Raw genomic sequence first — 23,411 nt, 5'->3', positions numbered from 1 at the left:
CGATTTTCCGAGTTCGCGCCCAGTCCTCGTAGCCTCGTACTCGCGCGCGGGAAAAAAGAAACTTCATCAGCCACTTAACCGCTTGTTACTGTTGTGGAATTGTTTTTCTTTTTTAGCTTTTATTTTTTGAACTTCTACTGCAATGGGAGGTACCGATTGCTGCTAACATGACGGATAAAACAGAGGAAGGCAGCAATTGCCTCCCTGTTCGCTTCTGGGGTCTCAATCCGTTGTTTTGGTGTCACATGAAAATGTTTGTCAAGGAGGTGCAAAGTTTAGAGGAGTACACTGATTACAAAGGTACATGGGGTTGTATATTAAATAGGTATGAACCAATAACAGTCTTTTTTCAAATTGATACCATATAATAATGGATTAATGCTTATGGGACCTTTTTCAAACCTCCCCCAGCTCTCCCATATGATGTCAAATGCCGCACCCTAATAGTGGAGCTCCAGGGTCACGGGTGGTAACCCATCAAGCTAGAATATTGTCACGTGACTTTCTGTCCATCCGTCCGCCCATTCATGTAAATCAATGTGAAAATATGTCAGACCCCAAAACAACCTCGTCCCAGGTCATGTGTTCCTTTGAAGTTGACCGCTGCCCTGATACAGGTTTTCCATTGGATTGCAGACTCAAGCCAGGTTAACTTAATTAGGACCTCTGCTTTTAGGCTAGGCTAAATCTATTTATTACCAGCCGCAATTGTAAAATTCTCACCCCATGGGGCACATCAACTTCTTGGTTCTGAACCTTCTTTTTTAGGTTTTTAGCTCTTGGGTTACCTTAGGATCTGAGCTAGGAAACTCAAAATATTATTATACATAATAAATATATTATTGTTCCTTTCCAGAGAATATCCCTACTGTCTAAGTTTTGGTGTCTCTGTAGAGCATAGCTATTAGTCTGAAATGTTAGTTGTTGTTATTAATAATTTGCCTGAAGGATGGTCTGTATGACTTGACATAAGCTTACTGATTTTTGTGTCATTTAGGAGTGTATTGTTATTCCAAGAATCATCCTATTGTGAGAGTGGAAATTCTTGGATACATAGTTAGTGTAGATGTAAGAGAGAAACTCACAACTTATGGAGGTGATGTTCTTTTTTTCATTTTTTATTGTTTAAATAAAGTTTCTGATTGTGAACAGAAACTAAGTTTTCTTTCTTCTTAAATACAGTAGTGTTGTGTTACGAGTAACCATGAAAACATCAGTGTTTGCCCTTGACAGCGGCGTATCCAGAAAATTGCAGCAAGAGTACAAGCTTGGGCCATGCATGTATGCACAATACCCATGCTTGTATATTTTTATCTGCAGTTCATTAGGTGTGCTCTCTTGTTCGCTACTAGCTTGAATAGCACCTGGATTTAGAGAATTAGGCCTAAGTTACAAACAAAGTCAAACCTTTTTAAAAATAAGCAAAAAAGTAAATATCTTAATTGACCACTCTTCCAGTGGAGCTTTTCAGGGCCAAAGGAAATAATGGTAAAATTGTTTATTTGCCAATTTTGCGCACTGTTTGTAGGTGACTGCCTAGTAGTACATCACTTTTATTTCGGAATCCACTTCAATGTAAGTTGTAATTTAGTTTTTACCTCAGTTAATTAATGTTGGTTATCATTTTTATCCAGTTGATGATGGGAGTGGTACAATTGCCTGCTGCTGTTGGCACTCCTCAGATCCAAATGAGGATAGAAGAGAATCTTATGATCTTGGTCAGCTAGTGACAGTACAAGGCAAGATATCTGTTTTCAGAGAGCAAAGGCAACTGACTGTTGATCAGATATGTATCCAAGGACATGAGTTCTAGCCCCCTTAATACTCACCTGCCACATGGGTGAAATGGGTTTGATTCCAGTTTGATTAGTTGACATGCAATCGATACTCGGTTGACTCTTGGTTGACACTCGATCACCATCTTGATCAACACTCAATTTATGCTTGATAAACAGTTGGTCAATAGTTGGCAGAGTGTTGGCCGACTCATATATATTGATCAACACTTGTGTCTAGGGAGCAAAAATTAGTTGACTTTTGACTGGCTGTTGACCGAGATATTGATCAAGTGTTGACCGAGTATCGATTGAGATGTCAATCAAGATGTCGATGGAGTGTCGATCAAGGGTATCGATCGACACTCAACTGCAGATGCCTTTAGTACACGATTCCAAGTTTTTAGTCTTTTTCTCTTTCCCCTTCTTCCTCAAAAAATAACACCACTTTTAATTAATGATTATATTGATGTAAAGAGTACGTAAGTCCTTGACAGACTTCAGACCCAGAGTCAGACCTCAACGCGGAGGTCCTTTTCTGGTTAGAAGCTGTTAATCTTGGCAACACAGTCTACAAACAACCGTTTACTCCATCACTCAAAGATTTTCAAGCAGGAAATGGTGCCTCTTCCAAGAAACAGGAACTAAAGAAAGCTATTTTGATGCACCTTAAGGAAAATAAGATGGTGGCATTCCAGTTCAGGACATTGTGTCTAGAGCCTGACATACAACAGCTAGCGAGGGAAGCATTCAAGGAAAAATGCACCAATCAGGTAAGTTCAAACACAATTTTCTGCTGAGGCACTGTAGTCTTGCAGCTAGCATGTCAAACACATTTCTGCTGAGGCACTGTAGTCTTGCAGCTAATATGTCAAGCTATGTTCGACAGGTTGAGGTTTGGTCTTTTCTGGGGTCTTTTCTAGTTGGTGTCCTAAAGCAAGATGTTCCACTGGTCAAACAAAATGTTATTAATATGGATGTTGATAACAAATGAATATAATCTAGCTGTCTAGGTTTTTTGTAAGTAGTAGTAGTGGAGTCTGGTCAGCTGGCTGGGAAATACTATGGCTTTATCCTGAACCTCATGTAGACTGTTTTCACATGATGTTACTGTACCTGGAAGCCATATTGGTGTCCCAGAACAATGAAATGGTGGCCATGTTGATTTCCCAAATCAACCCTGTGGGAGTTGAACTCTATTCTTGTGGAAACACTTTGAAATTCTTTGTTTGTTTGTTTTGATATTTTTGTTCCAATAAATTTGCATAAGATGGCTGCCCACGTGAGTGAAAATGCCCTGTTGGCGATCACTTGTCTGTAAACTCCAAGACATCTGGTTGCTATGAGCTTCACCACCCTTTGTTCTCAGTTGTTAGCCTTTCAAACCAAATTTTTTGCTCACCCCATAATGAAAAGAGTGGCACTATATTTTGCATCCAAACCATAACCAATGTAGAGTAACTTTAATATTTTGTATTCTGTTCAAGGACGAAGCTAAAAAGATAGATCGTGCATATGAAGCAAAGAAAGTCATTCGACAATCAGTTAAAGATCTAGAAAGAGATGGCTTGGTGTACTTTAAAGACTCCAGTAAAGATCTTTATGAGGTAACAATGCAGTTTTAGACAATTATTTCTGACCCCAATAGCTATAATCATGTCTTCATATCTTTCTCTGTAGTTCAAATATATGTTCTTTCATGCATCCACTTGTATTCTTCACCATCTACATGTACATTATGATCTCACATCTTGACCAACCACCAGATGGCTTGATAGCTGAGTTGGTAGAGCACTGCACTGGTATCTCAGAGGTCATGGGTTTGAATGTCCTTCAAGTCTAAATTTTTTCAGGCTTTAATTTCACAACTACATACCTATTTTAAAAATACCAACTTATTTTAAGTTGTGTAGATAACTGCGATGATCAATCATGTCTTCTTATTGGACTCTGCATGTAAAGTGTTAGCATCTTGTCTTAATTTTCTGCAGGTTATCAGTCATGAACACAACCTTGGACCAGCCATCTTGAAAGCAATTAAGAAAATTTCAGGTAATCAACAGATGAGTTGGTCCATCAGTCTGTGAGACAACACTAACCACAATGTTAATATAAAAGTTTAAATACCTAAAATCTCTGACTGTACAAAATCAAGGTGAAATGTGGGAATAACTCTGATTTGGCATTTCAGTAGGGTTGATTACCAGCCATTGTTCAAGAAAGGAACCTGTGCTCCTCCCTGAAAGTTTCCTGGGGGGACTCCCCTCTGAAAAGGTGAGAGATGCTCGTTCCCTCGCTTAGGGATGTAAATGAAGGATTCTGGTCTCACTTAGGGTGTTCATGATGAAAAGCCACCATTTTAGCTTTCAGAGTGTCTTTTAGGGTGCACTTGAGGAAATTAAAACAATTAAAAAATGCCTCTAGAGTCCAGTCTACTAGTCTGGGATCCCTTCCTGAACAGTGTCTGGTAATCAAGCCTATCCCATTTTAAGTGGTATCTTTTAGGTGTCAAATAAAGCTCGAGCCACACTCAGACTGGTCTCCTCTAGGGGTTTACTTCAAATTGACAGATGAACATCCCCAAACTTTTCATAATTATGATAGCCCCCCCACCCCCCTCCCGCCCTCGCCCCTTTCTTCTCAGGGAGAAGCTTTAGGCACTGGACCCTAGGAAGGGGTGGAAATTGAGCCTACAATCATGGACAAAAGTCTTGGGACAAATTTGCACTTTTGGCGCTTTTGTGTACACGCCAGATGCGAATACAACTTCCCCTGCCTAACCTCACCCCCCATCCCCCATACAGTGTTGAAAACTAGTACCTGCAATTTCACCTGATTTTCAACATTGTGTTGGGTGGGGAGGGGGGTCAGTAACGCATTTTTAAAGGATATAGCAGTGTTTTTTTCAAACTCCAGTTCTAAAACACAGATAATTTGTTAAATAACATAAGTGTCCCAAGGACTTTTGTCCACGATTGTAGCATTTTAATCTAGCATAGCAGTGACCAATCAGTTGGTGAAGGCAGATTTATAATCTCCCTTGCCAAATGACCTATTTTAGGGTTCCTGCTTTTTTGACGCAGGGACTAAAAATAGGAATGAATATGAAGAGATTAAAATTTTATCCAACGTTGTGCTGCTTCATATATGGATTACATCCTAACAACATTATTTTGAATAACTGTGCATCAGTAAGGCTATGAATTGTAGCTATGTTTATTTTTATACCTACCAACTATTAATGGGCTTACATGTAATGTGCACGACTAGAGAAGCGTAATGATAATGATGATGATGATGATTGTGATATTGATGGTGCTTTTCATGATGATGATGATAATGGAGGTGGTTTTAATGATGATGATGATGCTGGTATTGACGATTATCAATAATGATTGATACTTTTCTCTTGGTCTTAGAGCCATCAAGTTCCTCAGCGTCTAAATGGGCCATCATGGATGTCCTGCACTCCTCGCACAAGTTTCACCATGTGACATTGCAACAAGTTGAACACTCACTTGATAGACTTTTACAGAGTAGTGATGTGTACAGACAAAGTGAACACAAATACTGCTTAGTATAATACCGTCTGATGTTTTACATGGTACTTATTAACCTGTGTTTGTGATGTTTACATGTTCCGTTGACTTATGGAAGATTTTTACCTTCACTTCACAAACAAGGCCCAAAGCAGTTCACTTCTTTTTAGTATAGATAGTATCAGTTTAATTTGCTATTTTACGAGTAAAATTATTTAATTATATGAATGAGCTCAATAAAGAATTATAATTTATTTACTATCAATGGGTAAGGATGAGGGGCGAGGTTATTCTTTATAGCAGTAAGTTGACAACAAGAAAGAAGTGAGAATGTTGTGTTTATTTGCACGTTTTTGCACCATCTAAGCACAGATTTATCACATGCTAGGATGAGTTCTTTTTCTAAGTTGTACTGTTACAACAACCTTGAAAGTTGTAAATAGTGGCTTTCTTTGTCATTAATGTTCACTAAGAATGTTCCTTTTGGTAATTGTGACACATACATGCAGGTACTAAAGTTATTCCCAAACGTCTTTGCTGTTGAATAAGCCCTGGGAACATAAATACCACAAACTGCCGCCCATTAGCCCCTGCTTATAAGCCCCCCCGGTTATAGGTCCATCGACCTGTAAACCAAAAAATATGTCTGGATATGAGCCCTCCTCTAGCTTTCCTTGTTTTGAATTCCTTTTATTACGATGTTTCAAAGCTTAATTACCAGTAAATGAAAAACATATTTCAATCAACATGTGCATTTATAGCTCGTTTTTTTTTAATGTGGCTAAATATTATTTAGGCAAAGTTGGACTCAAACCAATGCAGTCAGCGGTTTCCCCTTTTACAGTACGTGACTTGCGGGGTGGCCCTTTGGAAATTTGCAGGGCTGTTGTGTCACATTGCATTGCACATACTGTGCTGCCAGCTGATCGTTGCGAATCATGCCCCCTTGGATATAAGCCCCTCTGTTTATAAGCCCATCTAAAAGCCCTTACGAAGTATATACACCAATGGCTTATAAGAGGCAGTTTACAGTAATGTAAAAGGAGGATGTTATGGGAAATAAAAATAAAAATGTAAAGATCTGTGTGTTATTATGAAACAGTTCAACTATGAACCTGGGTCTTCTACTCTGAGATCCACTCTGCTCTTCCACTGCCAAAATGTTCAAATCATGCATTAAAACTGCATGTGGCAAAGAAAATAAGGACTCAAAAGATAACTACTTGTCCACAGTAATTATTTTGTTCTCATGATACGAACCAATGGGATGTATGATGTATTCATGTTTTTTTTCCTCTCACAATGTTGGGGTAAGGTCAATATTTTGAGCCTTTCCTGTCCATCAAAGTTTGTACAATAGAAGCCATCTTGGTATCTCATCACTATGTTACATGATGATTATAAAATCACCCCTCGTCTTCATCATCCTCGCTGTTAGATTCATCAACACTTGATCCTTCTTCACTGCTGTCCTTCTCATCCTTTTCATCGTTGCTGTCTTGATCTGCTTCACCTTCATCTTCTTTCATTTCATCATCATCCTCATTATCGTTATCGTCATCGTCATCTTGGTTTCCATCCTCTTCTTCCCCACCATCTTTTCCATTATTCCCTTCATCTGCACCTTCTTCTCCTTCTTCATCCTCATCGCCTTCCTCCTCGTATTCTTCTTCCTCTTCTTCTGCCATTGCTGTATCCAGTTGAACCATGCGCATTCGCTGTTGAAACAAAATAAATTACCTTAGTTAGTTCCTCTCTCCCAGATAGTACATTATATTATATGTGAACAATGATTGGTCAATTTTACAGTAAACCTATTTCTTGCATGTGCTGACTTCATCATTGAGAGCAAGAGATACTTAAACACCTTATGAATCAGTTTTTCTTCACCCATACATGTATTCTACATTTTCCCACCATCCATTTATACTTGTAAATCTTTTCTAAATCAAAGGGGAAAACAAAAAGCAATGGGAATGGAAAAGTGAGCAAAATAATAATAATAAAAAAATGGGGACCCAGATTTGAATGCCCACACAGATGTTTCATTGAAAGCATCTACTTTGTTTCACTGTCTGAGAGCCAGATATGACATTTTTCATGTTTTTTACCACCTCCAGCAAATTTTCAGTCTGCCCTAATCTCAATTTGCTAATATGAAATGTTTCATCAGGTACACAAGCAATACCCTAGGTGCCCACTTTGGTGTTTTACTGTGTACTTTTTCTCAATGTAGCTACTTGAAACCCATGGTTTTCTCATGTTGTCCTCACCTCTGCTTTCTTTTCATTCTCATTCAACTCTCTGTGTTTTACCACCAACTGTGAGACCGCTGACTGCACACCACCTGCACCACCACGAGCACGCCGCTTGCTCAAATGAACTCTGTAATTGAAATTCGCAGATAATGAACTGTTAACAATGCAGCCACCATAATGCTTACTGTAAATGTTACACAATACACTTGTCACAAGAAAGAGGAGAGAAACAGTTATTTTATTACTTCAAAATTAAAATTCAAAATTAAAGTAAGGTTCAAGTTGGTATGTTAGTTTCCCATTGTACAAGTGGTAAACACCTCATACCTTGTTACTAGTTCATTGTAGAAGACTCCTTCTCCTTCACGGAAAACAAAGAAGTAATTTTCCTATTTTGAAAAAAAAAGATTCTTTGTTCAATGTATATGTACAGTGGAACCCTGCCTTACCGTCATGGTTAATAAATTGAAAGACAAAGAACTGTGAACATCATGGTCCAGCAAGATTTTCAGTTATTATTTTTGTAACAAGATAACTCATGTGATCTCTCAACCCTTGTGCTTTTGAGGCCTGGTTCTCATTTCACAACTGGAAGGCAACAGATCTTGCATTCAAGTAATTTCTAGTGTGTGGGTCCAGAGAATATCCATACCCATACCAGGAATGGTCATTGGGAATTCCAAGGGAGTGGTAGGTCTCAATAGCCACATTTTTAAAGGGAAAGTATGAAGCTAAACTGGAAATTCCAGGGGGGAGGGGATACAAACCAAATAACAATCCTTGGGGGAGGTATTGATATTTTCTGGAACCACAATCAGAACCATACCACTGAAATACAGTATTTATTATGAACATTCCATGCTCAAAATGTCACACTTCTCCACTACGTCCAACCATCCAACTTGCTCCTTGAATTAAAATAATTCCATTACTGTACTTCACTTTTTATTTTCCTCAAGTGTCTTACCTCATAACCTTTGGTAGCCTTATTCTTGACATTCCAGTTGTATTCACGAGCCATTTTGTATTCATACCTGGACAAAAGCACAATACAGATCACCATCAGATTTAACTACACTGTGTGTTGCAAAATCAGTTTGGGATACTTTCAAGGGTTCAAATCAATTCAAAGATGTGACTGCTATAGGGTTGCATGTAGTTCTAGCCACAGAAACGACTGGCAGGACCCAAGGAAAAGACTTAAAACGCAGTATAGTACGTGTTTGTAGTTTGACAAGCATGCTATTATGCATTGGTGCCTTTGTTGACGAGGATTTCATCATAACGTTACATGAACTAAATCACATGTCACATCAAAACAGCAAATTTGAGTAAAAATGGTACAGGGTTTGAAACTAAAGTAAAAAGGAGTTGCACTAAATTCCAGGGGCCCATAGCACCTGTGTATAGCCATCTGTACATCTATCTCAGGATGCAAATCTTAATTCTCCTTTATGATTGCCACACATTGCTTTTAAAAGTTCTGAGAATTTGGAGGTATATCACAGCAATGTCTCCTACACTGTAGTTGATATTTTTCTTTACTCTCGTCACCTGTAGGCTTGACAATGTATTGATATTGTAAGGAGATTTAAGATGTCAATCCTTGTACTCACTCTTCCTCCTCAGTGTATTCCTTCTCACTCTCTTGGTCTCGTTTTCTCTTTCTTATTGTGTCTGTTGTTGGAAGGAAGTAAGCAACAAACTGGTCTCCACTGGCATCCACCATACCTCTATGATGAGCAAAAAGTAACCAGTGTTAACTTTTGTTTGGCAAAGTACCATGTACACGTAAAGAATTGCAGCAGAACCTCAACAATTTGGTAAAGGGTAGCAGATAAGTACTGTACGTGTACAATAAAGCAGCAGAGGGCCTTTGAGGAGGCTCCGAGGCAATGTTAACTTCTGTGGCTCCTAAATTAGTGATAACAGTACACACACTGTGGTACCACACTGTGGTAGTTGTTTTGACCCTGGGTGTAGGAAGGTGCAATCCAGCTGCTTTACACCTTTGTAGGATTGTTTCAGTTCACATTCCCTGACAAGCGCAAGCAAGTATGTCCTCAATCAGCACAAAAGGAAAACAAGCTCCTCCTCATGCCTAACCTGTCTTCACAAACCTTCCTGATACTACATCAGAACATTTAAGTTGGGGATTGACCTCATTGACTAAATGTACTTAAATTTGTAATTCACACTCTTGAGTTCTTCAGATTTGACAAAGATTTTATGAAGGACAAACATCATTATAACACATCATTTCGCAGTTATTGGTTTAAATTTTTTTCCAGTGGGTGATTTAACATGTTATAAAGCTCCAAATACATAGCATAGCAGTGTGAAAGCCAACAAGTTCTGTGAGAAGAGGACTGTTAGTATCCACTGACCTGATGAGTGCTTGAGACATTTCTTCTTCCTCTGCTGGACCTCCTCTACCTCGCGGAGTTGGGTCAGTGTCAAAGATGACATGAGCACATGGATGTGCCCACATCTGATATGTTCAATAAGAAAAGTAAATTAAAATATCCTGTCCCAAGCTAAATTACAAAGAGGCAAATGATTCACAGTACAATGTACAATGTATGTTAAACATGACATGTATTTAGTCAACTCCTCACTAACTCTTCCTAATCTGAGTTGAGAATTGATGAATTAAGCACATTGTGAATCTTTCAAATGCACAAGAAGTTTGATCTTATCAAGCATTATTATATTATGTTTCACTTTTCATAAGGTTTACCACTTGAAAGAATTAATTTCCCAGATGCCATGAATCATCTTTAAGTTGAAATTGAATCATTCAATAAATCAACCGATCGATTAGTCATTGTAAATAGTTATTTACAATGTAGAGCTGTATCTGAATATCTTTTGAAAACAGGGTGTTCACTTAAAAGAGTTGCTGATAACAATTATACATGTAGTTATTTGCTAAATTATAAAATTTATATTTTACAGCATAATGTACAGTATGTAGTGTATATACAAGAATAAAAATTCAGTTTACCTGGAAATCTGGAAAGACAGGTAGTACTTCCACTGGTGTGACATTTGGTTTGGTTGGGTGACGAAGGATCTAGAAAATATTAATGAGAAAGATATGGTTAACAAAGTAGCCCATCCAAGCTTTTTTAAGCAAATCGCTTAGTGCGGCAATGAAACTCACTTTCAACAGTCAAGTGCAAACCTCTTTTCGTAGTGCCCCACATGGTGTATGCTATACAGGTGATTTTAATTTGATACACATGCTTAAGAATATGGTCACTCAACATAATGTTTACTGCAGTTTGCTTACTGGTCTTTGAGCTGCATCAAATGTGCTTTCAATGGCAGCAATCTGACTTTCATGATCCTAGAATAAAACAAGAATACACAGTTATTTTCTTTAGACCTTCACACATGTAACATGCACACTGATGGTTGATCTCAACGTGAAACAGGGTCTACTTAGTAAATCCCTCTGACAAAGATAACTAAAGAAAAATAACCTTGTAAATATCTGTTCCTTGAAATTTCTTTTTAACATTGAATCCAACCCTGCAAATGAAAGAACACAATGACTTTTACTGTCACTTACAGTCCTTGACAATGGCATAGACTGTTGGAAATGAAATGTAAAATTATTACTCCTGACCAGTCTTCTAGTTAAATTTACAACCATGCAATATTTCAGCTCAGCTTTGCGACAGAAAATTCGTACTTACAATCATCTTCACAGTATAGTAATTTCATTTTAGGAAACAAATAAACAAACCAACAAACAGACAATGGTACAGGTACAAGTACACAAATATATAATATTATTATGACTCTTACTTGGTTTCCACCATTTCATTACTAGTGCGACTTCTGTTGTACTCAGTCGAAATGTATTCAGTTCTTCGTAGCCACGATACATTCTTGTTGTGATGTGCCGTTCTGTATTGTGGATGATACAAAAAATGCCATTCAACTGGAAGTCCACAATAATTATTAAGATCACGGTGTTTAAAATAAAAGAAATAGGAGGAGAGGGGTGGGGGACACAGAATCAGAAGTAATGATGCTGTCCTTTACAGTCTAAGCTTAAATCTACATTCAGGTCTAGGCACATGTACTTTAAGTCTACATTTTTAACACTGTATTCTGTAAAGGGGATGCTTATAGTTGTAAGTGCCACATACATGTATGCAGGGAAGCCTATCTTTACATTAGAAGAAAAGCTGGAATATTGCTATTTACTCATCAACAGACTTTTCTGAATGAACATCCTTACAAACAGTCTAAAAACTTTAAATTAAAACATGCTTTATGTACATGTAGATGCTTCAGATTCCAGATTCTACCTGTATGAACAAAAATTCAGAAATACACGTACATATACATGCATTTCTGAATTTTTGTTCAAACAGGTAGAATCTAGAATCTAAATACCTTTTTTTATCAGGCAAATTCACTGGTTCTTCTTCCAACAGTTTTTCATCATCGGGATCCAGCGAGACTATAATAATTATTATTTCACAAATAAATCAGTAGATGCACATGTAACATAGCCTGTATTGGAAACATAAGCTAACAGTTCAAAAAAAAAAAAAAACACTAGACAACATACAAAGAAACTTTAATGTGTTCAATAGCTGGGGCTACTGGATTGCAAACAGCTAAAGGATTCTGACTACCGGTATTCTTTGCTTGCGCAAGGGACAAGAAAAGCTTTCTTTAAGATACTTCTGAGGAAATTCAAACTACAGATTCTGTAGTTCCAAGAAATGTCCAAACCTCCTCCTCTGGAAATTCTAATTAAGCTCATACATTTCTTTAATTTTTTTTTTGGTCTTACAGAACCCCCATCCCCCGGGAAATTCCAATCTCTTCAGTGGGGAGAGTATGAATATTTTTTACAACTGAGCATTACTTTACTGTAAGAGATCACATTTGTTTCTTTTTTGGGGATGCCTACTAAGTTTAAATGACTTTTGCACCGTCTAGTGCATCCTTACCCCTAGGGTAAGCTGGAAAAAATCATTTTCTTTGCACTAATGCAAATAAGTAGTACACAAAATAATACAATCATGTAATACACATAGTTGGTCGTGAAATCGTCAAATAACTAATAACTGTATAACAATCAATAAATTGTTGGACAATTGGGTGTTTTATCTGAGGATATACATGTAAAAGAAAAAGAAACTCAAACAGTACACATTTTTAAAATATAATTATAATTAAATATTTACCATTTGGATCTAGAGCATATGTATCAGGGTCAATAAGATCAATATTGACCCCAAGATCAACCTCTGTCAACATCTCATGCTTGTAGTTTTTCTCCAATGATGTTGGCTTGTACTGCACAAACCTGATAATTCAACAAAAAAAAATTGCAATTTACAGTGTACAAATTGAAAGCAAAATCATAAAGATGATAATCATGAAAATCATACAAAAAATACAAAATGTACTTTGCAACTCTCTTCTCAGTGTTTGGAAATGTGGTCAACACACCAGTCTTTCATGTTTGATATATTATTTCTCATAAGCTTAGCCAAATTTCAATGATGGAGTTTTACTGTCACAAGTTTTCTTACAGTGTGATCTTGGAATCTTAGTGTCACAAACAAAAAGTACATGAACATATTTTTAACCCAAGTAGACACCTCTCCTATTTTGGGTTCAGAGGGTGTCGGCTTGATACTCGTATGTATTTGTATTTTGAAGGCATGTAAACACAAAATTCTAAGAAAAGAACACTGATCCACGTTTGTGAAGATGTAATTCAACTTTGTATGGGGCTGTCACACAGGTAGCCGTGGTGAATGATGCTTCAAAAGCCATGGGCCTTGCAAAATTTTCACTGAATTTCACAGGTCTTACAGTCTCATTTTTTTAATGGTTATGTGCGTCTTGCAGTCTCAATTTTTTTTTTCACAAAGCTGTCATGCAGTATTGATTTTTTTTCAAGGCTAAGAAAGTCTCAAAGTACCGATTTGTTTATATTTTATATATTAAGCTTAAATAATGTCTGAACGTCAGTAGAACCTGAACGTCTCCAGCTCGCATTTAAAACATTTTGAAGTCTTGGTCTTGCAATCGAAGAAGTCAAAATGTCTCAGGCTTGCAAGGGAAAATGCTAGTCTTGCCTTAGCTTCTCGCAAAGTCTCGCATTTACCATTCACCACTCCCACAGGTATAAAAGACTAGAGCTAGAGTTAGACTAAAACAACATCTTTATTAATTTTTGTACTAAGATTAGATTTTGAAATTGTTTAAAAAGTGTGTTACCTGTTTGATTCAAAAGGATAAGCAATAAACTTAGCATCAAAAGGAATGTCTGGGAGATTGTTGTTGTACTTTACTCTGGACACAAAATCTGCTTTGCTGCAATGAATGAAATGTCACAAAATAGACTTAATCATTCAACAATGAAAGATTATGTTTGCTACATGTAATAGGGAAAGTCCACGTCAGGCCAAGTGGCTGATATGTACAGGCAGAGCCTACAGTGTACATGCATTCCTCTTTTTTTCCAGTCACCCAAAGACAAAAGTTAGTCGCCTGTGGCACCCAGGCACTTCTACAGCACAGCCCTGTGTCTTGCCCTAGAAGACAACACAATAACCCCAGCCAGGGCTTAAACCCAGATCCCTTGATTCAGAGTCCAGTGCACTAACCATTAGGCTACCATGCCTCTACAACTAAACCAGATAAGTTTATCGAATGCCTTAGAAGTAAAATTGAAGCTTTCATGTCAATGATGAATGTGAGTGACTTGGGTATTTCTGAATTAAGAAACCCTCTACACACATACTGGCAAACGAAAGCATCGATACAAATCATGCCTTCAAAAGAATCAATGAATTTGTTCATGGATACTTATATTTACATTTATCTGCAAAAGCTATCAGATTGAATTATTCTGTATCTACATGTAGAAGTGTAGCAGTTATTGTAATGTATCTCACAGTAAATCAGCTTGTGTGATAGCTACAGAACTGTAAAACAAAACACAAAATTGCGGCAGGTCATATCTGTTCCTGTATATTAATATTGCAATTAAATAGAAAATAATACAACTGCTGTACTGTTGGTCATTCCCTAAAATAAATTTACACAAAAGTGGCCAGCTATTTTGGTTGCTGATTCCCCTTTAACTATTAATCTGTGAATAATTAAAGATGATTTCCAGTTCGTAGAGCACACTCTCGAGAGTTTGTTTACGTTTTTTGTTAGACATCACAAAATGTAAACATTTTGCAACTACTCATATGAAGTAGATTCAGGTTGCATTCTTTTGGGGTGATCCAGATCCGGATCAGTGACCCAAGATCACTCAGATCATGGTGCATCAAAGGCACCAATGAATCCACTCTGGTCACGGATTCATTGGTTCCTTTGATGTACCATGATCTGAGTGATCTTGGATCACTGATCTGGATCCGGATAACCCCAAAGGAATGCACCCTCAGAGTTTCATCTTGACTGCCATTATGAATGCCAAGCATTGTGCTTTGAACTTTCTCATATCACTTGATGAAACAACTTTGCAGCTGTAAAAATCAATGAAGCTGTTGGAAAAAAGAATTTGGAAGGCCTCAAAGAGAAGGTTTGTGGTCTGTAATGAATAACATCGATTCACATTCCATCGAGTGAGATTTATAATGTTTATAAACATTAGGGTGCTGAGACTGTGCAGAACGGACTGGAAATCATCTTTAAATATGTCAAAAATCAAGGCTGACTTGACTTGACTTTTTTTCACGTCAAAATGAACAGACTACACTTTAAGCATCTGCACAATACACGGGAATTCTTACCTAACTGTTTGACGAAGTGAACTCTGCCTGTGAAATAAAGAAAAAATATAAGATAACAAATGAGACCCAACACTCTCTGCTCAAAATGGAGACACCAAGGAGTTCCCTGTTTAGTTCTTTTCTAGGCTTAGTTCTTTTCGGCGGAAATCGAGCCTATGCTTTCATCGTAGGGAGACGAGATAGATCGACAGTGGGAAAAGATAGTATTCCGTCAGCGATTTTAGTTTTGGTAGCATCAGCAATGCTGTTAACACATCTGGGATCTTTGTATAAACAAAAGTACAGCGTGATTGTTGTCAAATGAAGGCGTAGGGTACGATGTCATGAAACTTACCTTCTGTCTGGATCCCTGTTCTTAACACCATCCTGGATTGTTGGGGCCATATTGAACGAGGAGTCACTCAGACGAAGAAGAAAAGACCTCTCTAGCACAGCACTCGCACGCTACATGGCTATAAGATCAAGATGTGGACTGTACATGTGAGACTGCTTCCAAATCCAAGATGGCTGCCTGAGAGTTTACACGAGAAAGACTGGTACTGAGTACCAGGGTCACCCGCCGCCGAGTTCACTGTTCTTCGTTTGCATTCACTGTCCCACAACGCCGGGAGGTCAATTGTCAACAAAAAAAACTAGCACATTTGAATATTTTTCTAGCAAATTACACTGATCCCAAGTGAAAAAAGAACTGAAGAAAAACAACCCCCCTCACCTCAAAATATTAAACATTTTTACTATTATCAGGAGCCGTAATGAGCAAAACGCGCGCAAAAAAAATCAAGTCTTAAAAAGGGCAACTAAACAATGTTTTAATTTGCAGAGCACCGAAAAGATAAGTTTACTGGCGAATTTAATTCTGTAGACGCACAAAAATAGCATGATTTTATGTAACGAAGAAAGTTGATTACGAACGAATATCAGCAAATCAATTATTTTTTATCAGTAACCGATGATTTTCGAGAAAAAAATCAGAATGAAATCTCTGTTAGGAAAATTGGTCGGCGAAATCAAAGCGACGCCGTGAAATAAGTTAACTTTACCCAATAGTGGTTAGGACGTAGCTTTCAGTAAAATAAATACACGAAATTAAAATAAACTTAAAAACGTCAATACACTTCAGGACAAAGTCTTGATTAAGAACTTGAACTTACTGCATAATTATTGTAAGTTACTTTTTTATTCTTCAGTTTTCCTAGTTAACCACACGATCCGATCTTCAATTGGAAAAGGAAACGAATAAACTCTCGCCTATTCTTTGATTTCATGAGCAAAATCTTCTGTTGTTAAGCTTCCATTGTGTATTCAACAAATGTTTACTAAGATAGTTCATAATTTCTTGAAGAAAAAAAAATGGCGTTTAGCGGGGAAATTTTGCTGAAGGCCATTGAATAATTGTCAACGCTTCCAGAAACCTTTCTTTCCCCATAAATACTGAAATAACTGAAACTAAGTTCAACTTAAAGGAGTTATATATCGACATGTTTTGCGGTGAAACCTCATAACAATTATATTCAGTTTTCCTTGACCCCTTAACTGTATTTACACTGGTACAATAAAAAAAATACTTAAGTAAACGGGTTTCTTAATGGAGATTGCTTTAATTTCTTTTGCAGTCAAAATATAATTTGTTACAACTTAAGAATACGTCAAGAGTAGTTTTTACTTGTAAAACATGTGTAACTACGCGAGATAAAACTGAAACTGTACCTAGCACCAAGGTTGTCTACTTCTGTTTACTTAGATATTGAAATGTTCCGTTCGTAATGCAAACTTCGACTAAATCACGTCGAAGTGAGTTATAAATTTTATCGCCACGAAATTCATACTCTAAAATAAATTTTATTCCAACATTTGAGCGAAATCCCATCTTTATTATTCAACCGTTGAACTATAGACTGTGAACTTAATATATCACTTTTAGTCAACTCCAGGAAAACACATGCTTTCAATTTCCGTTGTTAACCAAACAGACTTGATCTTTTTTCATTTAACACACCATTTCAGATATTTATTTTTAATCTATTATTGGGATCCGTAAGTAAACAAATGGCCAGCATTATTTGAAACGGTGGCAATTAATCTAGCACTCTTTTAGAATCGTTTAGTGTTTGTAACACCTCTCCATACATCATTCTTGTGTTTTTGACAGGTATTTTTTTCTTCCTCTATACTGCACAATTTGTTCGAGTTTCGTCCTAAACATAATTAGACGAAAAAGACAAAACTCATAATTTTTTCTGTTTATTTGCTTATTACAGCTGAAATAGAAATAACCAACTTCGTTTCAAAGACATGGCAAATTGGAAAGCCTTTATTCCTGTTGTATTTTGTTTACATCTCTTCATCCATTGCTCTCAAGGTAAGTTTCAGGTTTTTCGCGGAAGACATTAATTTGACTCTAGTAAAATAATTTAAGACTTAAACAAAAATGATTCATCATTTTACACTGCAAAACCGCGATCTGTCGCCTTTCTTTCCCTAGCGAGTAGCGGCTAGAAGTCGTGAACCGAGCCCTTTATTATTCACCGTTTTTTTCTCAGAGACCGCGACGTAGCGAGCGAGCTCACAACAGAGACCGTTATGCAGTTTTACACCCTTATTATTCATCAACATTTGTTACAATTGTGGTAGTTAAAATCATAAGAGTATGACTGATCTAATTTTTGGTAACTGATGAATGAAGCCGCTTTCGCCACAACTTAAACGAAATGACACCAAGGTGAAAAAGGAACTTTGCGCAAATTAAAGCAAACGCTTGCCTTTTAAGGCAAGGTTTGGAGAACCTTGGCAATTAAAAAACCCCGCCCTGATTGAACGAGAACAGTCGCCAAAAGTTGAACGAAGACAGTTGGATACCCGACAGTTTTCTTTCACTCTCAGTGAGAGTGGGCCAAACAGCTGAAAAAAAAAACAACCGAATTTCGAAAAAATAATCAGTAGGTTTAAATTCAAAGCAGAGGGAAATTTGGAACTCTGTCATACAACCAGGGATTTATAACTATCTTTTTAACGCCAAAGCTAGCCAGAACGAGATTTAAGCAGACTTGATGGGTGATCATATTCAACCATGTTACACAAGCTAGAAACCATATCTGATCATGAAAACCCTGTGTGAAGGCGGGATAAAAGCCCCTTTTCGATTTTTTCCATAACCAAACAGGAACTGAAGAAACACGTGCCTTAGCTCGTGTTCTCACAGCATTTCTCGTTCTTCCAAATTTACACTCTAGGAAGCAGGGATGGCGCAGCGGTGATAACACTCCCCACCCACGAATGTGGCCCGGATTAGATTCTGACCCGGTGCCATGTGTGGGTTGAGTTTGTTGCTGGTTCTCGCCTTGCTTCGAGGGTTTTTCTTTGGGTCTCCGGTTTTCCTCCCTCCACACACACACACAAAAAACAACACCTTCAAATTCCAACTCGACTAGGACGGAGGACCCGCATGAAAACCGGCTAAGGCTGATGTGGCTTCCTCCCTAAATATTGTAATTTATTTTTAACTCTATCAAAACATGGTAAATGTTTTCCATTTCTTAAATAATTGCAATGAATGGTTTTTAATGTCTCTTTTTATATAGGCACATCATCATGGAATCAATTGAGAGGTTAGTATAACAAGGCCTTCAAATAATACGGTGAATCAAGAGAGGATAAAGGGTGAGAGAGTTAACCCCTCAACTAGGCCTTATTCCCAAAGTAATCCATCTCAAGTTATTTTTAGGTCACTCCCGGTGTCAGATTTCTCAGGCCAAGAGATAGCCGATCCTGTAACCCGGTTTTGCTCACGTGGACCTCTACTGGTGCATTTTGGTCCTTCACGAAAATATCCATGCAACGCGCGTGTTAACGTTATCCGCGGAAGAGCTGGTACCATGTCTAAAAATAACTTGACAGAGATTAGCTCGGCCGGTAATGACGCCTATAAATATGAGAGATTACATCTTTTCCCTTCATCCTCTCTTAATTATACAGAAATATTCAGTTTTCCTCTCATGTCTAGGAAACAAAGTGGGAATTAAGAAAGGGATTTAAAAAAATGTTTAGAATAAATTGCTTATGATAGAACATCATTCTCTTGACGAACGAATCTCGTATCATTTTCAAACACAGAGCGGGGTAACCAAAGATCGAAGAAGATTTACAGGACGCATAACAACTTGACATTTGTTGATTTTTCTTTCAGTAACATTTGGTAAGTTTACCTCTTATCCACTGACCGCCAAACAAGCTAGAGCCGCCGGCTGGAAAAAGGATGCCTCTTGCTCAGGTACCGATCAAAAAAAAGCATCTTGATATTGCAATGGTTTTCTTATTAAATGGTTACATGAAAATTTGTCATCTCCCAACTAATATAGCCTTCACTTCAGGGTGTTATTTAGTTCTGTGCCACTGATACTTTGCCATACATTGAATTTGAATACTGTGCAGTGTCGTTTCATCAACGATTAACATGTGGTCTATATTCAACTAGCTGTACATATATACGCTTCTTCACTGTCTCTGCAGGGCGTGCCAACTTTTTCTACGGCAATCGTTACGTGAAAGCTAACGATGATGCTACAAGACTCATCTTTGACTGTGATGGCAGCTTAGCCGGAATGCAGGCAACTGTAAGAGAATCTGATTTTGAGTTCTTAACTAAAATGTCACAGAGTTTCCTTAGGAAATATCATGTTCTCTTGTGTTATGCAAACGGTATATGAACTACGGGTGAGTTAATGGTTATTGCAATGGACTCTACATCGAAAGGTGCAGATTCAAGCTAGGCCGAGATAAACGTACATGAGAGTCACGCCTCTGTCCCTCCAAATGAATAAATAGATGGAAACGTGAGAAAGATTTAAGCAGCAGAGTACTTTTTTTCGTGTTTACATATAGCTTCGATCATCTAAACACGCGGGGGACTCAGAGAATTCGAGACTTTAATGCAAACTTGAGTTTGCATAACCTTCAAGAATTCCCCCATTTATGCACGTAAACATGGAAAAAGTGCCCTATTGCATTTAAAAAATATTGTTCAAGAATACCGCGAAGCTAAAACGTCACAACCGTGCTTACATCGTAGTATCTCAGTTATTTTATAAATAAGCTAGGCTGAAATCTGGTGCATAATTCTAATGATCAGTTACAGAAACCGAAGTTAAGTGCCAGCACTGCAAAGGCATTTATGTTCTTCGTTCTTCAACTGAGAATTGAACCGCGGAACTGGCACTGAAAACATTTCATGTTGCGCACGGGGGTCCCCTAGTTGAAACATGTGTAATTTTCACTTCAAAGGGGGTATTACGTTTAGATCTGGAAAAATGTAGACATATCTCATAAGTGCCGGGCCACTGCTGGGGCGGATATAGGGGATTCGAGATACCGGTCCGCTGTAGGGGGATCCGGGGGCATGTTCCCCCGGATAATTTTTAAAATTGAGGTCCTCGGAAATGGGATTTCCGGCATTCCGAGGCGATGTTAGCGTGTCGAACTCCCCGAACTCCCCCCCCGCCCCCGACTAGATCTGCCCCAGCCACTGAGTTCGAGTCAGTGCAAGCGTCACTATCCTGTTATTTTTTATCGGTAACCGAGTTTTGGAGAAGTGATGTATTCTATTATGATGGGGGTGTAAGTTTCAAATAGAAGTAGGGCACGGTACCGGAATAACTGATAGCTTGTTCTCACGCTCAGATCGATCGAACAGACAGCTATCCCACAATCCACAACGAACCGCCATGGATCCAAACAGATGATGGGCGGGTGGCTGTCACCGCCTATTTCCGGGATCCCCAGAAAATTTGCGTTTGCAAAGGAAAGTGTAAAAAGCGCTTGGCAAAGAAGCCGCCAGTAGGAGATCGACTGTGGATCCAGATGGCTGACTTCCGGAAAAAGGAAAAGGTCATGGTGATACCGCTGAACGCCAAGCAGATCGCCGGCACACCGTGGGTTGAGGGAACCTGCGTTACAGCAATGGGTAAAATGAATCTTTACTTTGTCTTTAGCAAGTTTTTTTTTTCAATCGATTAAGTATCGAAGATAATTCGGTTTACTATTAGGTGTTGGTTTGGGTTTTGCATTACTACGCTTTCTGATTGGTTAAAAAAGTCACTCTACCTAACAACGAACCAAAATGATTCTTGAATTCAGATGAAACATCAAAAGCAATAGCAATCTTCGAAAATTTGGTTTCGCGCTATTTTCCTCATTTGAGGTTGGTTACCTACATTTGCTTCAATTTCTCGTTGGTTTACGTTATTAGCTAGAGCGGTTTTCACTTGAGTTTTACGCTGACTGGTCCCCTAACATAAGGACGCCGTTATGAGTATGATTACCTAACCATGATAATCGCTCTACTTAATCCAATCTGTTAAACTGCGAATCTACTCGGCTTTTTAACGTCGAGTGAACCATACGTGAGTCTTCATACCTCAATATGCCGCCGCGTAAAGATCTGGGTTTGCGTTTCTCGATGGTCCCAGGACACAATGGACAGTTTTATTTTTCTGGTTCTTGTAGCAACAGTGTCTGGGTGAATTTTTCCACAGGGGTCCACTACCATTACAACATCTCCATTGATTTTGACTGTGACAAGGCCTTACCGTTCTTCCTGCTGATCTGCGAGCAAACAAAATCTCTGATTGGCTTTGGCTGGGGAGGACCATTTGATATCCCGAGTAATGAATGGGAGAAACCACATCCTTCTGTTTTTGCGGTGAGCACTTAATTTCATCCATCCATCTAGATTCATCAGTCAATCAGTTAGTCATTGGCCGTTTTCACACTAGAGACGGATAATCCGTCTAGACGGATTATCCATCTGCTACATTTTCCGTCTTGGTATGGGCCGTTTTCTCACTAGAGACGGATAATCCGTCTAAGACGGGTTATCCGTCCAGCACGGATAATCTGTCTTAGTGTGAAAACGGAACGGTGTTCATTTTAGACGGATAATCCGTCTATTTTTATCCGTCCGATTATCCGTCTAAAATAGACGGATTATCCGTCTCTTGTGTGAAAACGGCCATTAATCAGTCAGTCAGTCAGTCAGTCAGTCAGTCAGTCGGTCAGCTAATCAGTCAGTCAGTCGGTCGGTCGGTCAGTCAGTCAGTCAGTCAGCCCGTCAATCAGCCAATCAATTAAGAGAAACGATCAATTAATTCGTGTACATAGATTCAACGCGACTCTCAAACACTCACACACTGCACTTTTGAGGGAGGTCAACGAATAGAATGACAGACAAATACGTATACTTTATTTGAATGTCTGTGATTTAGCTTTTAAGTTTAATGTGGACACTGAAAAATGGAAATAGTTGAGCCAACTAATTAGGGTTTTATGTACAAGACTAAAACCAGGGTGTGATGTATTATAAATTTTTAAAAATCTATTTATTATTATTATTATTATTATTGTTATTGTATTTATTACAAACTAATAGAAGCATGCGTTGCATTCGTTTTGCAGAGGTCCATGAAGCCTGAGTCAACTCCTGCTTGTCTGAAAGACTACAGCACTGTGTCTGTCCAACACGTTTATTTTGTTGATCCTCTCAAAATTACATGCGTTTAAGCGAGGATCTACTAGCACAGTTTAGCTTCCCAAGTACCAGTTATGGCGAAATAAATAAACCACCCCGTTACAAATATATCAAATCTATTCTCAAGAGATCAATGTTTTAGAGAGCTATTAACGAGCCTGATATGTAACTTGTTAGCGATTAAAGTTGAAGTTTTTCCTTGCATCTGCAAAGTCTGTTTCAATTTACGGTGACGCGGCAAATCCGATAGCTAACCTTCCAACATAACATATAAGCCTTGTGGAACAGACTAGAATCTTTTCCAAAAGTCACTACTATGTTTTACTCTTTTTCTTCAGTTTTTTCCCCTTTTTAGTGCAGAGCGCACTATTGGGATGGTTTAGGGGGCTGCTGTTCGCTAAGGCACTAAGCACTAACGCCAAAAGGCCATAAGGTGTAAAATTTAATGTTTGTTTAATTAATTAATTTCAATTAATCACTGAGCTATGCCGGAATGGGGGGTCTGGGTGGGGTAGGTATCCGAGTGC

At 38.2% G+C, this 23,411-nt stretch overlaps 3 protein-coding genes across 3 annotated transcripts; 2 read left to right on the top strand and 1 right to left on the bottom strand.

Moving 5' to 3' along the window:
- Positions 1-34: 34 nt before the first annotated feature.
- Positions 35-5,579, top strand: LOC110056231 (CST complex subunit STN1-like). The gene is made up of 7 exons (XM_089291482.1): positions 35-300; positions 998-1,096; positions 1,635-1,790; positions 2,280-2,548; positions 3,263-3,382; positions 3,767-3,827; positions 5,195-5,579. Exons 1-7 carry the CDS (start codon positions 168-170, stop codon positions 5,356-5,358), a joined length of 1,002 nt encoding a protein of 333 aa, XP_089147608.1. The 5' UTR covers positions 35-167; the 3' UTR covers positions 5,359-5,579.
- Positions 5,580-5,635: 56 nt separating this feature from the next.
- On the bottom strand, positions 5,636-15,896 carry LOC110056144 (RNA polymerase II-associated factor 1 homolog). The gene is made up of 15 exons (XM_020762591.2): positions 15,700-15,896; positions 15,366-15,392; positions 13,834-13,929; positions 12,789-12,910; positions 11,986-12,052; positions 11,389-11,490; positions 11,061-11,109; positions 10,868-10,924; positions 10,580-10,648; positions 9,960-10,063; positions 9,189-9,305; positions 8,540-8,606; positions 7,900-7,961; positions 7,588-7,699; positions 5,636-7,032 (listed from the first exon to the last, which is right to left on the bottom strand). Exons 1-15 carry the CDS (start codon positions 15,747-15,749, stop codon positions 6,721-6,723), a joined length of 1,413 nt encoding a protein of 470 aa, XP_020618250.2. The 5' UTR covers positions 15,750-15,896; the 3' UTR covers positions 5,636-6,720.
- Positions 15,897-17,431: 1,535 nt separating this feature from the next.
- Positions 17,432-23,088, top strand: LOC110056061 (uncharacterized). Its single transcript, XM_020762501.2, has 8 exons — positions 17,432-17,514; positions 17,624-17,724; positions 18,944-18,970; positions 19,549-19,632; positions 19,872-19,975; positions 21,039-21,321; positions 21,893-22,059; positions 22,812-23,088. Exons 2-8 carry the CDS (start codon positions 17,658-17,660, stop codon positions 22,914-22,916), a joined length of 837 nt encoding a protein of 278 aa, XP_020618160.1. The 5' UTR covers positions 17,432-17,514; positions 17,624-17,657; the 3' UTR covers positions 22,917-23,088.
- The last annotated feature ends 323 nt before the right edge of the window (positions 23,089-23,411 follow it).

Source organism: Orbicella faveolata, unplaced genomic scaffold (assembly GCF_042242905.1).
Source record: "Orbicella faveolata isolate gen_17 unplaced genomic scaffold, um_ofav_v1 contig_24, whole genome shotgun sequence".
In the NCBI taxonomy this organism is placed as follows: domain Eukaryota; kingdom Metazoa; phylum Cnidaria; class Anthozoa; order Scleractinia; family Merulinidae; genus Orbicella; species Orbicella faveolata.
This window is presented reverse-complemented; position numbering and strand designations above follow the sequence as displayed.

Excerpts from the sequence above, each read along its gene's own strand:
- LOC110056231 (XM_089291482.1), top strand. The coding sequence starts at position 168 with ATGACGGATAAAACAGAGGAAGGCAGCAATTGCCTCCCTGTTCGCTTC. Across the intron at positions 2,549-3,262 it reads AGGAAAAATGCACCAATCAG|GACGAAGCTAAAAAGATAGA; the intron begins GTAAGTTCAAAC and ends ATTCTGTTCAAG. Across the intron at positions 3,828-5,194 it reads AGCAATTAAGAAAATTTCAG|AGCCATCAAGTTCCTCAGCG; the intron begins GTAATCAACAGA and ends TCTTGGTCTTAG.
- LOC110056144 (XM_020762591.2), bottom strand. The coding sequence starts at position 15,749 with ATGGCCCCAACAATCCAGGATGGTGTTAAGAACAGGGATCCAGACAGA. Across the intron at positions 12,053-12,788 it reads ATATGCTCTAGATCCAAATG|TCTCGCTGGATCCCGATGAT; the intron begins GTAAATATTTAA and ends TAATTATTATAG. Across the intron at positions 8,607-9,188 it reads GAATACACTGAGGAGGAAGA|GTATGAATACAAAATGGCTC; the intron begins GTGAGTACAAGG and ends GCTTTTGTCCAG.
- LOC110056061 (XM_020762501.2), top strand. The coding sequence starts at position 17,658 with ATGGCAAATTGGAAAGCCTTTATTCCTGTTGTATTTTGTTTACATCTC. Across the intron at positions 21,322-21,892 it reads AACCTGCGTTACAGCAATGG|GGGTCCACTACCATTACAAC; the intron begins GTAAAATGAATC and ends ATTTTTCCACAG. Across the intron at positions 22,060-22,811 it reads CACATCCTTCTGTTTTTGCG|AGGTCCATGAAGCCTGAGTC; the intron begins GTGAGCACTTAA and ends TTCGTTTTGCAG.